The sequence below is a fragment of the Dipodomys ordii genome, unplaced genomic scaffold (genome assembly GCF_000151885.1).
Source record: "Dipodomys ordii isolate 6190 unplaced genomic scaffold, Dord_2.0 Scaffold8, whole genome shotgun sequence".
Lineage (NCBI taxonomy): Eukaryota > Metazoa > Chordata > Mammalia > Rodentia > Heteromyidae > Dipodomys > Dipodomys ordii.
Window position 1 is genome coordinate 28,061,283 of NW_012267224.1, and position 15,557 is coordinate 28,076,839.

At 44.1% G+C, this 15,557-nt stretch overlaps 1 protein-coding gene across 1 annotated transcript; it reads left to right on the top strand.

The window, feature by feature from the left end:
- Positions 1-751: 751 nt before the first annotated feature.
- Positions 752-8,501, top strand: Arl9 (ADP-ribosylation factor-like 9). The gene is made up of 4 exons (XM_013008983.1): positions 752-1,056; positions 3,392-3,551; positions 7,028-7,203; positions 8,228-8,501. The coding sequence occupies exons 1-4, from the start codon at positions 769-771 to the stop codon at positions 8,405-8,407; spliced, it is 804 nt and encodes a 267-aa protein (XP_012864437.1). The 5' UTR covers positions 752-768; the 3' UTR covers positions 8,408-8,501.
- Positions 8,502-15,557: the final 7,056 nt, after the last annotated feature.

Consider the following 15,557-nt stretch of genomic DNA (forward strand, 5'->3'; position numbering starts at 1 on the left):
ATCCTGAGCAAAAAAGCTCAGGGACAGTGCGAAGTCCCATGACCAAAACTAAACAAAACAAAAACCTTATGTTGGGTGCCTAATTTACCACATACAGATCATTAGGGATGACTAGACAATGGCCTGATTTGGATTTTGATACCAAGCCATACCAGGATCCTGACAAGCTACTTAATTTTCACATTTTTTTTTTAAACTCCAGGGTTTTGGTTGTTTTTTTTTCTAAGCAAATTATTTACTTTTTTGTCCTCAATCCTGAATCACAACTCAAGATGGAAGGCGGAGAGATGCACTACCTTGCCTGTGAAAGGCTCCTCCGGGTTGTGAGCTGGAGGGAATCTGGGAGTATCAGGACTTGTCCTGCCTGGCTAGGTGGACTGGCAGGGCAGGCGCTACAGCTGAAGCCATAAGGATCAGGCACTAAGATGGCTTGGGACCCCTCCTTCATAGAAAACGTTTCTGCCATACTTTGACCGGGCAGAATCATGCCAGGGAGTAAGTGACACAGTTATCCTACAGTGAGCCTGGTTCACTTGGCTCTCCCAACTCTAGACTGGACCCCTGCCCTTCCCGCTTTCATTCGGGGCTTCTGAGAGTCGGCCTCGCTCGGGGCTAGCACCCCTGGAGACCGGGGTGTGGCCCCCGCCCTGGGCCCACGTCACCGCCCCGCGCCTCCCTGGCCAGCCACACCTGGCCCGACTCAGAGTCACCGCCCCAGCGCGCTGGCGCGCTGAGCGGGGGAGAGGAAGGACGCCCGGGTAGGTGGGGATGGACAGGGGGAAAATGAAAAAAGAGAAGGGAAAGGAAGTCGAGAAAATTAAGGGAAGAGGACGAGAAGAGAAAAAGAAGGAGGTAGACATTAAATTCAAGGAGAAGGAAAAGAAGGGGAAGGAGAAAAGCCGGGAGGTGATCGTGATTAAGAGGAAGGAAGATGAGAGGAGGAAGGAGCCAGTGAAGACCATGGAGAAAGCGAAGGAACAATTTAAAGGCAAGCAAGAGAAGAACAACGACGGGGACACCTTGCTCACTACCCTGCCCCCGCCGCCGGCTCCGGAGGTAAGAGCCCCCCCGGGCGCCCGGAACCTGCCTCCAGGAACCGGTCTCCAGGCCGTTGTCTGCCGGGCTCTGTTACGTGTTCCGCCCCGCGGAAGGGAACCGGGGCTCCCCGACCGCTTTCCCTCCGGATGGAAAGGGACCAGCCGGGCTTCGAACTTCCCACCACCAACCCCCAGCCCTCACTCCGGCCTAGCTTCACCCCTGCCCTACCCCTGGTCAGCCCGCGGGCGGGGGACCTCCCGAGGCACAGGATTTCCGAATGTACCCCAACTGTCTTTCGGGGCTCTCTGTACTTGTTCATCAGCACTGGCTTCTGCCACTGACTACCAGCACCCCGAAGGGAGGGTGACAAACGCTTCCCTGACAGGTCTCAGATGATGGCCCGGCGTCCCCGAAGTTCCTGCTGGCTCCTTCGCTGCTTTCTGGCTCTAAACCTTTTGAGTTCTTAACGGAGACTTGGTCTGTGCTAAAAACAGAGCCATAAATGACCAAAGAACTTTGGACAGAGGACATAATGTTCACAAATACACATTTTGCGCTTGAACTCTTGACTCACAATGACCTCAGCGTTCCCTAGCATATGATTCATAGTATTTCTATTTAAAATGTTTTTATTTAAAATGTAAACACAATTTCTATGTTATTGGTTTGATTTTGATGGTGAAACTTGAACACAGGGCCTCCACACTTGTGGTCTACCACTGAGTCCAAAGCCCGTATTTTAGGCTGGAAACATAAGCAGAAGGTAAAATATGAGGGCACAATTGCTAGATTGGATAGGGTGTCAGGGCGGCAGTGTGACTGGCTGCTATCACTGAGTAGTGACTGTGTTTAACACAGTATGTAATAAGGTCCAGGATACCATTATTTCAGGTATCATTGTGAAAGAAAAAGTGCTGCCTGTCAGAGCAAAACGCATCTTATTTTCAGAAATATTAAAGTAGAAGGATATTCATCTTGAGTGGAGCCCTACTAGAAATTGGAGGAATTCTTACCCCATAGTTATTTTTTTATCTTCTTGTTAAAGCTTTTATTAGTCATATAGAGGGAGATTCATTGTTACATTTCCACACGTTTATAATATTTTCCAATCAACCTCACTCCCTCAATCACTGTTCCCCACAGCCATTTTTAGTGCCAAATGTGCAATTTGAAACCATCCAGGGAAACTTTTTGTGCTCAGAATGGCACCGTGGAACTTAGATATGGATGGGCAAGGGGGTGGGGGGAAAATGGTGGAGGTATGAAGTACTCAAAAAAGTATCCGTTGCATCTAGAAATACTATTTGCATCAAGAACTCACTCCAAGAACTTGTACTTTTTTTCTTCTTTTCTTTTTCTTAATGTTTTGGGCTGGACCTCTGAGCCTTGGCTTTTCTCTCTCATGGCTCTATCCTTCCCCTTGAACCTCACCTCCAGATTTTTTTGTTTTTTTGTGCTGATCAATTGGAGATAAGAGTCTAATTTTCAGATCTCAGCTTCCTGAATAGCTAGGATTATAGCCATGTTTCTTGCTAACTTTTCTCTGAGGTGGACATTGACTCAAGATCTTTTTTGTTCTCTACCTGTAGCTGAGATCATAGGTATACATCACTGTACCTGGCCCTAGGATGCTTCTTTTTAAAATTTGTTTCCAGTGTACCAGATTTTAACATTAGGTTTTAAAACAAATACTCCTGTTATTGGGACTGATTAAACTATTTCTATAAATTTAACTTTTTCACTTAATCATATTTACATTAAAAACATAAGAGGAAACTTGTAATTAACTTATCCAATTTTACAGGCAAGACAGATTAATAATGATGAACTTTTAAATGCTTGCATGCTGGTTCAGTACTTGAACCACCTAGGTCCCAAGATCCCAAAGAATGCACTGAATTCTGCTGCAGTTGACAAAAGATGTAAATTCAAGAAACAAAGTCTGGAAAAATGACTCTGAGATCAAGGATACTTGTGTAAATATGTGTTAAACATATTTTGTGTAAATACTTGTGTTATTATGTATCTGGGTTTTATATATATGTATATGTATATAAAATATAACTTTGTATCTGGGTTTTATATATATATGTATAATATAACTTTATAACATACATATTTAATAGACTGACCAAGACTTGGAGTTGATAAGAGATATGAGATAAATATCACATAAGTAATAATGGCAGATTAGAAGATGTTAACTGGTTGGTACTGTTTGGTTTAGACTTACTACATTTTTTTCATTGTTCTATTATGGTTTGCAACTCCATCTGCTCCACCATAGGGGGCAGAAGTCAAGGAATCAAGGCCCTAATAGTACAAGTTTTTCAGTTTATCTTTTATTTTACAGGAGAAAAATAAGATCCTCGTACTCGGCCTGGATGGAGCAGGAAAAACCAGCCTCCTCTACTCTCTAGCGTCCCACAAAATCCAGCAGAGTGTCACACCCACCCAGGGTTTCAATGAAGTTTGCATTACCATTGACAACAACCAAATGAAGTTCCTGGAAAGTAAGCTCTGTCTCATTAGTTTGGGGATAGCCATTTTCATCTTAAGTCAGATATGCTATGATCAACATTGAGACCCTCAGAAAAGTAGTACTGGATCAGGTTTTCCTACATTTTTAGGCTTCACATGTAGTTTAATACCAAGGTGTCTGGGACAGGGGAGCACTTTCTCCGTGTGTGTGTGTGTGTGTGTGTGTGTGTGTGTGTGTGTGTGTGTGTGCACCAGTGTGTGTGTGTGTGTGTGTGTGCGCGCGCGCGCACCAGTACTGAGGCTTGAATTCAGGGCCTGGGCACTATCCCTGGGTTTTTTTTGATCAACACTAGCACTCCACCACTTGAATCCCAATTTCACTTTCAACTTTTTGATGATTATTTGGAGATAAGAGTCTCAGACCTTCTATTTCAGCTGGCTTGGAACTGTGATCAACAGATCTCAGCCTCCTAAGTAGCTAGGATTATAGGCATGAGCCACAGGAGCCTGGTTGCACTTTCTATCCTTTTTAAAATGTTCTACATTTTTCGAAAAGAAAAATCAAAGAAATAGAGAAAGAAAAGAAAAACTGAGCCAGGCATGGTGACTTACACCTATAATCCTAGCTACTCAGGAGGCTGAGATCTGAGAATTTCAGTTCAAAACCAGCCCTGGCAGGAAAGGCCATGAGACTCTTATCTCCAATAAACCACTCAGAAAACCAGAAGTGGCGCTGTGGCTCAAGTGGTAGAACGTTAGCTTTGAGCTGAAGAGCTGAGGCACAGCGCCCAGGCCCAGAACTCAAGCCCTACAACCAACAAAAAAAAAAAGAAAAACTGAAAGAAAATAGACCTGTTGATATCCTTACTACACAGCTGTAACATTGTTCACATTGGATTATATTCATTTTATTCTTTTTCTGCACATAGATTTCTAAGGTAGGCATTCCAAAGTATGCAGTTTTGCATGCTTCTTCATTAGCATATGCATTGTAGAATATTACCCACATAACTAAGTGAATTCCAAAACAATAAAATCTAAAAAAAAATCTCCATTTTTCAATGCTGGTGAAAAATGCAGAGTTTAAAGGAAAGCTTTAGCATTCCCTCCTATAATCTTATAACCATCTCACTGTCTCCTCATTACTGTAAATACATATGTAACCTAAGTGAGTACAGTATGGTTCCTTCCCAGCAAGTGCTCAGATCACTGCTGTAATGGTTTTATTTTTACTTTCATCGACTTTCAAAGAGCACTATTTCAATACTTATATTTGTTATCTTAAAACCCTTTAAGTTACTTTTTTTTTGTCAGTTGTGGGGCCTGAACTCTGGACCTGGGAGTTGTCCCTCAGCTCTTCAGCTTAAAGCTAGTGCTCTACCACTTGAGCCATACTGCTACTTCCTGCTTTATCTGCTTATGTAGTACTTAGGAATCGAACCCAGGACTGATGCATGCAAGACAAGCACTGTACCACTGAGCCACCTTCCCAGCCCCTAAGTTTCATTTTTAAATAGCCTTTTACCTTATTCAAAGATAAAAGTATAGTGGAGATTTAAAATACTCAGAACTGAGTCATTGTTGAAAATGGAAGTTCCACAAATCTACAAATCAAAACTGGCATGCCAAAAAAAAATTTGGAGAGTTATAATCTTAAGTGATAATAGCAAAGAAAAACCTGAAAATTTATAGATTAAATACACAATTTAGACTAATCACACTCACACACACACACACATACACACACACACACACACACACAAGAATAGCAACAATGGGGCTGGGAAGGTGGCTCAGTGGTAGAGCGCTTGCCTTGCATGCATGAGGCCCTGGGTTTGATTCCTCAGCACCACATAAGCAAGAAGAAAAAAGCCGGATGTGGCGCCGTGGCTCAAGTGGTAGAGCACTAGCCTTGAGCTGAAGAGCTGAGGAACAGCGCCCAGACCCAGAGTTCAGGCCCCACGACCAGAACCCCCCCCCCAAAAAAAAGAATAGCAACAATAAAACCAAAGAAAGTAAAAGGAAAGAGATAATTTAAAAAGCAAACAACCAGCAGGGATTAGTGGTACATGCTTGTAATTCAGCAGTCTCTTGAGAGGTAGAAACAGGAGGATTATAAATTAGAGAGCAGTCTGAGCTACATGGTGAGATCTTGTCTTAAAAATGCCAAACAATGAATGGGCTGGAAATGTAGCTTAGCAGTACAGTGCTTGCTTAACAAGCATGAAGCCCTGGGTTCGATTCCTCAGTACCACATAAACAGAAAAAGCCAGAAGTGGCGCTATGGCTTAAATGGTAGAGTGCTAGCTTTGAGCAAAAGCAGCTCAGGGACAGTACGCAGGGCCTGAGTTCAAGCCCCAAGACTGACAAAAAAAAAAAAAAATGCCCAACAAGATGATGGATGCTAGTGGCATGCACACCATAATCCTAGCAACTCAGGAGGCTGAGATCTGAGGGTCATAGTCCAAAGCCAGTGCAGGCAGGAAAGTCCATGAGACTACCAAAAAGTCAGAAGTGGAGCTGTGGCTCAAGTAGAAGAGCACTAGCCTTGATCAAAAAGCTCAAGACTGACCAGGCACCGGTGGCTCACGCCTATAATCCTAGCTACTCCGGAGGCTGAGATCTGAGAATTGTGGTTCAAAGCCAGCCCAAGCAGAAAAGTTCGTGAGACTCTTATCTCCAATTAGCCACTCAGAAAACTGGATCTGACACTGTGGCTCAAGTGGTAAAGGGCTCACCTTAAACTGAAGAGTTCAGTGACAGTGCTCAAGCCCAAAGCTCAAGCTCCAAGAAGGGAAAAAAAAAAAAAAAGCTCAGGGCCAAAACTCAAGTCCCAGGACAGGCACAGAAAACACATAAACAGCAAGCAAGCAAGCACGGTGGATCACTTCTTGGCCTTCTGGTTAAGATCGAGGATAAGTGTCTGTTAGCAACTGAATATATAATACATCATAAATGGATCTATGGAGTAAGAATAAAAATGCTTCATCCACTCAACACATCAGCACTCATGTGCATGCACACACACAACATTTAAAAATAAAAAAGAGGGCTGGGAAGGTGGCTCAGTGGTAGAGCGCTTGCTTTGCATGTCTGAGGCCCTGGGTTCGATTCCTCAGCACCACATAAGAAAAAGCTGGAAGTGGTGCTGTGGCTCAAGTGCTAGAGCACTAGTTGTGACCTGAAGAGGTGAGGGACAGCACTCAGGCCCAGAGTTCAAGCCCCACGACTGACCAAAAAGAATATTTTAGAGTAAGTGTATTTTAACCTATCTCCTTTAATGATCTAATTACCGGCTTCCATTTGACTATGCAGCAGCTGCTGGGTCTGCTGTGGGTAACGGAAGATAACTATCAGAAGACTTTAGTGGTTGGTTCCAGAATGAAGAGTAGTTATCCCTAATGACCAAATGTTCCCCAGTAATACCCTGCTGGGCACTTAGAATTGTCTTCATTCTGGCACTGTGACAAAATGTTTTGATATCTTCTTCCTGTCTTGCTTTCTGCAGTTGGTGGTAGTGAACCTTACCGTTCCCAGTGGGAAATGCACCTGTCCAAGGGATTGCTGCTCATCTTTGTGGTAGATTCAGCAGATCATAACCGATTAGGAGAAGCTAAGAAATATCTTCATCAACTAATCAAAGCAAACCCAGTCCTGCCTCTGGTTGTGTTTGCACACAAACAGGTAAAAATCTATATAGATAGAAGTTGTATTGAATAGCTTTAGTATTAAAAAAAAAAAAGTGTAGCCGGGCACTGGTGGCTCACACCTGCAATCCTAGCTACTCAAGAGGTTAAGATCTGAGGATCTCGTGCAAAGTCAGCCCAGTCAGGAAAGCCACCAGAAAACCAGAAGTGGCACTGTGGCTCAAGTGGTAGAGTGCTCACCTTAAACTGAAGACCTGAGGGACAGCGCCCATGCCCAGAGTTCAAGCCCCACAACCAACAACAACAACAAAAAAAGTACTTTTAATCGTGAGACATTCAGCATTATGTTATATATTTAAGTGTGGAGAGATCATTATTCATCTTTGTGTGCCTTGAAATACTTGAAATGCCTAGTTTAGTGGTTCACACATGGGAGGAGTTCAGCGTGTATGTTGAACCTACTTCACTAAAAATATGTGTACAAAACAATGAATAAGTCAAGTTTCTGTTAATAAATATTTCATCATTGATCCTATAGAAAAAATCTTGAGGACTTAAGACAATGAAAAAATAATACTAGAAACTGATTAGAAAATTAAGATATTGGGCTGGGAAGGTAGCTCAGTGGTAGAGTGCTTGCCTCGCATGCATGAAGCCCTGGGTTCAATTCCTTAGCACCACATAAGCAGAAAAAGCTGGAAGTAGCGCTGTGGCTCAAGTGGTAGAGCGCTAGCTTTGAGCTGAAGAGCTGAGGGACAGCGCCCAGGCCCAGAGTTCAGGCCCCATGACCGACAAAAAAAAAGAAAGAAAAAGAAAAAAGAAAATTAAGGTATTATATTGACTTAATTTCATCTCAGAAAATAATGTGGATAACCCAAACACTGGAACCATCCTGGTGAAAATATTTACAGTCAGACAGCCACTGACGACATGTTAATGAGGGCACAATATCTTCTGTATTAAAATGGGAGAGTCAATAATAGTAATAACTAAGGGTAACAAGAAATGTATCTGAAAGGATTGCAAAATAACCCATGTTTTTGTTTCCAACCTGGGTGAAGGACCTTGAAGCAGCTTATCGTATCACAGATATCCATGATGCTTTGGAATTATCTCAGGTAGGAAATAACAGGAAACTGTTCTTGTTTGGAAGTCAAGTAACTGAGTGTGGCTCAGACATACCGTCCACTTTACAAGATGCTAAAGACCTGATCGCACATCTGGCTGCAAATTATCAGTGACCAGGACCAGGCCACTGTGTAGTTCATCGTCTAGCTCATCCTGACAAAATGTTGCATGTAGACCCGTTGCCAAAGGTTTCCACTTTCAAATAAAAAATAAGCCATTTCCTATTTTCTCGGTGCATGACATATAGATAATGCTTATTCATTAAAATTATTTCTTAGATTTTGAGCTTTAAAAATACTTGTATATCAGTGTATTTGTGGGAGAGGAATCGGGATTTATTTTTGGTGTCAGGGATCAAACCCACGGCCTTGTACATGTTACACCCACAGACTACCCATTGTGCTACAGCTTCAGCTATAGGATTGGGATTTTTTTTTTCAAGTACCAGATTTTAAACTCAGGGACTTGAACGATCCATTTGTTTGCTTGGATGGTGCTCTTATCACTTGTGCCATGCTGCCTGCCTGGCATTTTGTTGGTTATCTTGGAGATGGAGTCTCATATTTGGAATCTTTTAGACTGGTCTAGCTTGAAACCACAATTCTTTAGGTCTTAGCTAGGATTATAGATGGGAACCACTGGCACCCAGTTTGATTGGAATTAGGACTTCTAATCAAAAGCAAATCAAGCTGGTGTCAGTGGCTCACACCTGTAATTCTAGCTACAATCTGAGGATTGTAGTTCAAAGCCAGCCTTGACAGGAAAGTTTATGAGACTGTTATCTCCAATAAACTACCAAAAAGCTGGACATGGAGCTGTGGCTCAAGTGGTAGAGTGCTAGCCTTGAACAAAAGCAGCTCAGGGACAGAGCCCTGGCCTGGAGTCAGAGACCTAGTACAGCACACATAAAAGCAAATATTGGAAGACTTTGTTGCTTGTGGTTTCATAAGCTTCAGTCAATAGTTGCTTGGCCTCTCATGTGCTTGCACATGGGAACATGTTGCAGATAATATTTTTTCTGTTCATGGCAGCCACAAAAGCAGAGAAAGGGAGAGGAGGGGGAGACAGAGAACAAGACATTGCCTCCTCCCAACCCCCCCCCCCCACACACAGTGATTTGTTTCCTTTGCTTGTAAGTCCCAACTTCTAAAGTTTCCAGAATGTCCAAAATAATGCCACCTGCTTGGGATCAAGCCTTCAGTATAAGAACTTTTAGGGGCCGGGGGGCCGGTGGCTCACGCCTGTAATCCTAGCTACTCAGGAGGCTGTGATCTGAGGATCGCGGTTCAAAGCCAGCTGGGGCAGGAAACTCCATGAGACTCCAATAAACCACTAGAAAACCGGAAGTGGCACTGGCTCAAGCTCTCACCTTGAGCTGAAGAGCGTAGGGACAGCGCTCAGGTGCCGAGTTCAATTCCCACACACACACACACAAAAACTTTTAGGGGAAGAATTCCACCATAACATTCCACCCCAGGGCCACTATAAAGTTCGTGTGCATCTCACAATGCAGAAATCATTTAGTCCATCTTCAGGAGTCCCCATAGTTGTAGCAGCACCATTCAAAACTGCCAACTTCAAAGTTTCTTTTGAGGGTCAAGGCAAACTCTTGGCCCCTGTAATACCAAAAAAGAGTTACATACTCTCAACATACAATAGCATAGAATAAACATTTCCATTCCCAAAGGAATGGGACCTTAGAATGGAAGGATGGGACAAGCAACACTGACACCCATCAGGGCAAATACTAAATCCTGGAGTTCCATGTTCAGCACCAGGGCATGTAGTGTCAGGAGTCCCAATGGGCTTGAGCAGTCCTATGGCTTTGTTGTTTGCAGCCCACAAGGTCTCCCTTGAGCTGGTTCTGCTCATAGCCCATAGCTTTCCTTAGCACTCATTCTACATGCTAAGAATGTGGAATTCTAACATCCTGGGATCTCCCCTGCATCTTCAGCATCACTCACAATTTTAAGCCTCACCTTCTCAGGTGCTGTCTACAGATCTTCTGACCCTGCTACACATTGCCTGGCCTCCTAGGTTTCCTTTGAAGTCTGGGCGAAAGTCTCCACAACCCCATTACACCTATATTCTACATTATGGTAAAAACTATCATCACATGGATGATGCCAGTTTGGGCAGTACCAGCTCCCTTGGTCTATGACTACAGTGTCTACTGATGACTGGACATGAGGAAATACTTCCATAGGGGACTCTCTGGAGCAAAGTATCCCTACAGTGCTTTCTTCTTAAGAGAAGGTGTGGATCTCCAAAATCTTCCAAATTCCTCCTGCAAACCAGTTCCAAAGGCTTAAGAACCATCTAGTCAGGTTTAGTTACCTTACTTCTCTGATGCCAATTTTCTGTTGCAGTGACTAAATATCTGATCAAACTAATAAGAGTTTTTATTTTTTACTGATTTTATTAGATTACATTAGTAATTCCAGAGGGGGATTTTGTCATATTTCCACACATTTACAATATATTCCAATCTCCTCCCCTTTATCACTGTGCCTCTCCTCCAGAGAAGAATTTAGTTAGCTCAAGCTTTCAGAAGTCTGTCCATCAAGGTGGATAGGGTGAGGCAGAGAAGTTCACTTCATAGTGTCAGATACCTGTGACAGAAGCCACTTACCTTGTGGTGACCAAGAGGCACAGAGAGATAGAGCACGGAACTCAAACAAATATAGCCCCCAGGAAATCCCTCAGCCCTCTCTCTCCAGGTAGGTCTCACCTTGTAAATTTTCCAGAACTTATCAGTTTTTTGTTTTGGTTTCGTTTTCATTTGGCAGACAAAAGTTTGAACCCAGGACTTGTAATCAACATGATTGCTCATGGCTGTTGCCATGGGTACTTGAGCCTAGCTTTTTGGTGGTTATTTTGTAGTAATCCCTTCCCAGCAGTATTGAAAGTTTGATCTCAGGACCTCATACAAGTCTGGCACAATACCAATGAGCCACACCTCCAATCCTGGACTGTTATTTTAGAAAAGTTTTGCAGACTCTTCTGCCTGGGGATGGCTTGAAACCTCAGTCCTCTGGATTCCAGCGAGGATCCCGGGGGCCTGGCCACGGATGTTGCCTTTTGACATTTCTCAACATTTTGCTTTTAAACACACGCATTTTCACTATAAACATTTACCTGAAAACAATATAAATCTTTTCACCTGTAGTGCTTTGTCTAGGTTTAAAAAAAATTGGGGAAATGGCTTTGTTCAGGAAATCGTGCCTTTCAGATTTTGGAATCTGGCAGAAATGGTGACCCAAATGTGAAGATGAAGTTCTAATTACAGTAGACATGATTCATCCAGGGCATGTATGTGCCTTTGGAGAGGGTAGATAGGAGCAGCTGCCTTTAATCTACTTTCCTCTTAGTGCTGCAGCATTATATTAAGTGGATCATATGACAATAGCCACTCAGATGTCTATCAGATCTCCGGTAACCTATAGAAGTTTGACTACATTGATTCTGGAATGTTAGCTTCTGCCTCAAGGTTTTCCATGACAGGACCCTGCACACACATTCCTTCATCATCATCCTGAGTCTTCACCCTATCAAAGAATCAAATCCAAAGCATATTGCTTCCACCCTAAACTGACTATATATATATATACTGCCGCTTCCCCGTGGGTTTTCTTTGTTTTTTGTGTTTGGTGTCACTCCTTGGGCTTGAACTCTCAGGGCTTTGGTCCCTGAGGGCTTTTGTGTGTGTGTGTTGTTTTTGTTTTTTTTTGCTCAAGGCTTAGTGCTCTGCTACTTGAGCCACAACTTCATTTCTTCCCACTTCCCAACTCCACAACTTCCTGCTTTTTTGACATTAAATTGGAGATGTATCTCCCGAGCTTTCCTACCCAGGCTGGCTTTGAACTGTGATCCTCGCATCTCACCCTCCTGAGTAGCTAGAATAATAGGTATGAGCCACCAGCATTGGCCTTGCCTGTGTTTTCTAAGGGAATCAGGGACATAAACAAGTTTCTGGAAATGAATTTCAAAGGTGATAGTGTTATACCAGGTCGCAGGACCCCCACCAAGACCACCACCAAGAGTCAGACTTTACAGCTGTTTTAAGGTTTTATTTAAACGGGCTGCAGCTCGGGCCTCGTCCTACACTCCGACACAGCGGAGCCTAGGAGGAGAGCCCCGAGCTAAGGATTTGCAGGGCTTATAAAGGCACACAATCAACCAGGTGTTTAGATTACCACCACATGCTGCTCTGCTATACAGAATTTGCTGATCTTTGGTTTAGTTTAAACAAGCAACAAGTAGTCACTGCCTCAAAACTTTAACCCTTCATCCCCCCCTTGACTTATGGTCCTGAGACACAATCTTGTGGCTCTGGCCCAAAACTAAACTTCAACAGCTCTCCATCTTGAACGGGTATAGTCCCTCTCTGACCTTAGTCATACTAAGAACAATCAGTTCATTTTTCTTTTCTTGAGGCGTATGCGGAGTGGTTGGGTAGGATGCTTGGAGACTTTCCATATTTCCCCACAGTCATCCAGGACAAAGGTGTCAGCCGGTCTGGCATGGGAGCAGTGGATCCACGCAGCAATGCCGTCCACCTTAAGGGCAGTAGGTGTAGCCAGTAGCACCATGTGAGGTCCCTTCCACCGTGGTTCCAGAGATCTCAAGTTGTGCCTTCGAACAAACACCCAGTCCCCTGGTTTAAACAAATGAAATGGGGGTAGGAATAGAAGCAGAATCATATAATGCTCTAAGCTGGGGCCACATACTCTTATGCACCAGCTGTAAATAGTCAAGCTTACACAGAAATTCAGTATCATCCAAATCAGCAAGCAATTCAGTCTGAAGGCTAAGGATAATGGGTGGAGGTTGTCCATACATTATTTCAAAAGGAGTAAAGCCAAGCTGATAGGGTGGATTTCTTACTCTAAACAGGGCAAAAGGAAGGAGCGATATCCAGTCTCCAAGGCCAATTTAGTTAAGGTCTCTTTTAGAGTCCGATTCATTCTTGCTACCTGCCTTGAACTCTGGGGTCTATAAGCACAGTGCAATTTCCAATCCGTCCCCAGTGCCGCGGCTATTCCCTGACTTACTTTTGAGACGAAGGCCGGTCCATTGTCCGACCCGATGGTGGATGGGAGGCCATACCTGGGTTGGATTTCTTCCAGGATCTTCTTAGCCATGACGTTCGCAGTCTCATGCTTTGTTGGGTAGGCTTCAACCCACCCTGAAAAGGTGTCTACAAAAACTAGCAAATATTTATAACCAAATTTTCCAGTTTTAATTTCTGTGACGTCTACTTCCCAATACACACCTGGCCTATCTCCACGGAGGCGAGCTCCTTTTGTAACCAGTTGATTGGGAGCATTGGTGAGCTGACAAGCTTTACAATTTTTAACAATGTCCTCAATGAGTTGATTTCCTTGCCTAATTTTTACTTCTGAGTGTTGGAGCAAGTCCTGCATTCTTCAGGTTCCCATGTGAGAGACCCGATGGATTCTCTTAAGAATCCCTTTGCCCAATCTTTGTGGCAAGATAAGTTTCCCCTCACCAGTTTTCCACCAGTCTTTATTTCCTTCTCTGTCCGGGGTTTATAGGCCATGGGAATTTTCTTTATCCACTCCAAGTCTTCTTGGGAGTACTGAGGCTCAGCAGGCAAAGCTCTTGGCCCTGAGTCTACTAGAGTCAGTACTTCCACTCTGGGCTGGAGGGCCGCCTCCTTAGCTGCCTGATCAGCCAAGTTATTTCCTTTGGTTATAGAATCAGTTCCCTTTTGATGGCCAGGGCAGTGCATAATGGCAATATTTGCTGGTTCCCATATGGCCCAGATGAGGCTTAAAATTTGTTTTTAATAGCCTTTTCCTCAGCTGTCAGCAGCCCCCTCTCTTGGTAAATGGCTCCATGGACATGCACAGTGGCAAAAGCATACCAACTGTCCGTGTAAATGTTTAGTCTCTTCCCTTTTCCCAATTGTAGGGCTTTTGTTAGTGCCACTAGTTTGCTCTTTGTGCAGACGTTCCCTGAGGGAGTGCTTCTGCCCACACTATCTCAGTGTCCGCGGTGACTGCTGCACCCGCGTACCTTTTTCCATCTTGAATGAAACTGCTGCCATCTGTGAACCAGGTATGCTTGGCATGTGATAGTGGCGAGTCCAACAAGTCTGGCCTCTTTTCCTTGGCCCAGTCTCTCTTTTCACGCTCAATTTCACGTTCTCTGTCCTTCCTTTCCTGTCTTTGCTCCTCTGTCTCTCTCTTATTGTAAACCTTTTCCGCTGCAGCTACTAGATCCCTAATAGACTTTTCACCAAGTTTGTCTAGAGCCTGCAACTTTCGCTTTACGTCTGGTGCAGCTTGATTTATATAGGCAAACATAATTATCTGAGCCAACTCCTGGGTCTCAAGATCATATGGGGTATATTGACTAAAAGCTTCCACGAGCCGCTCAAGATATTTGCTGGACTTTCACTTCCTCCCTGTCTAACATCATAAACCTTGGCCATATTAGTAAGTCGGCGAGCCGCTGCCTTGAGACCTGCCAACAGAGCCTGGTGGTAGACGAGGAGTCGCTCCCTACCTTCAACCATATCATAGTCCCATGTTGGTCAGATCTCTGGAAAACAGGCAGCCATCAGGGCAGGATCCATGATGGGCGCTCCTGTGGGGCCAGGGATATGTTTCGGGGCCACCTCTCGGATACGGTCTCTCTCTTCGGTGGTAAAAAGGACCTGTAAAAGCTGACTGCAATCATCCCAAGTGGGCTGATGAGTAAAGAGAATAGTTTCAAGCAAACAAATTAAATCCTGGGGTTTCTCAGAAAAGGGGGCATTTTGGGTGCGCCAATTGTATAGATCACTGGTAGAAAATGGCCAATATTGGAGTTGCTGTTGACCATCCGCATCCACAGGACCTGTGGTGCATAAGGGAAAAACAGCTGCATTAGAAGGGGGGTTGATCCCACGGCGGCAGCGGAGGTGAGGGTTCTATAGCTCCCTCCTCCTCTTGATCATTCTCAGGTTCTGCAAAAGGAACCTGGGAAGGGGAGTATGGGGGAGGAAACATTTCTTCTTTCAAGTTATCTCTCAGTTTCTTTTTGTAAGTCTAGGGGGCTCGATGGAGTGGTGCCCATGGTTTCCAGTCCCGTCAGTTGTTCAGTCCAAAAAACAATAAACAGTACAAACAAAGCACACGCAGGCCTGACAGTTACGAAAACAAGCTTACGAAGTGGAGATCTCCCGAATTGGCCCGCTGACTCCTGTCATGGCGGGGTTCCACACCCACGCCCCACAGCAGAAGGAATAGACCC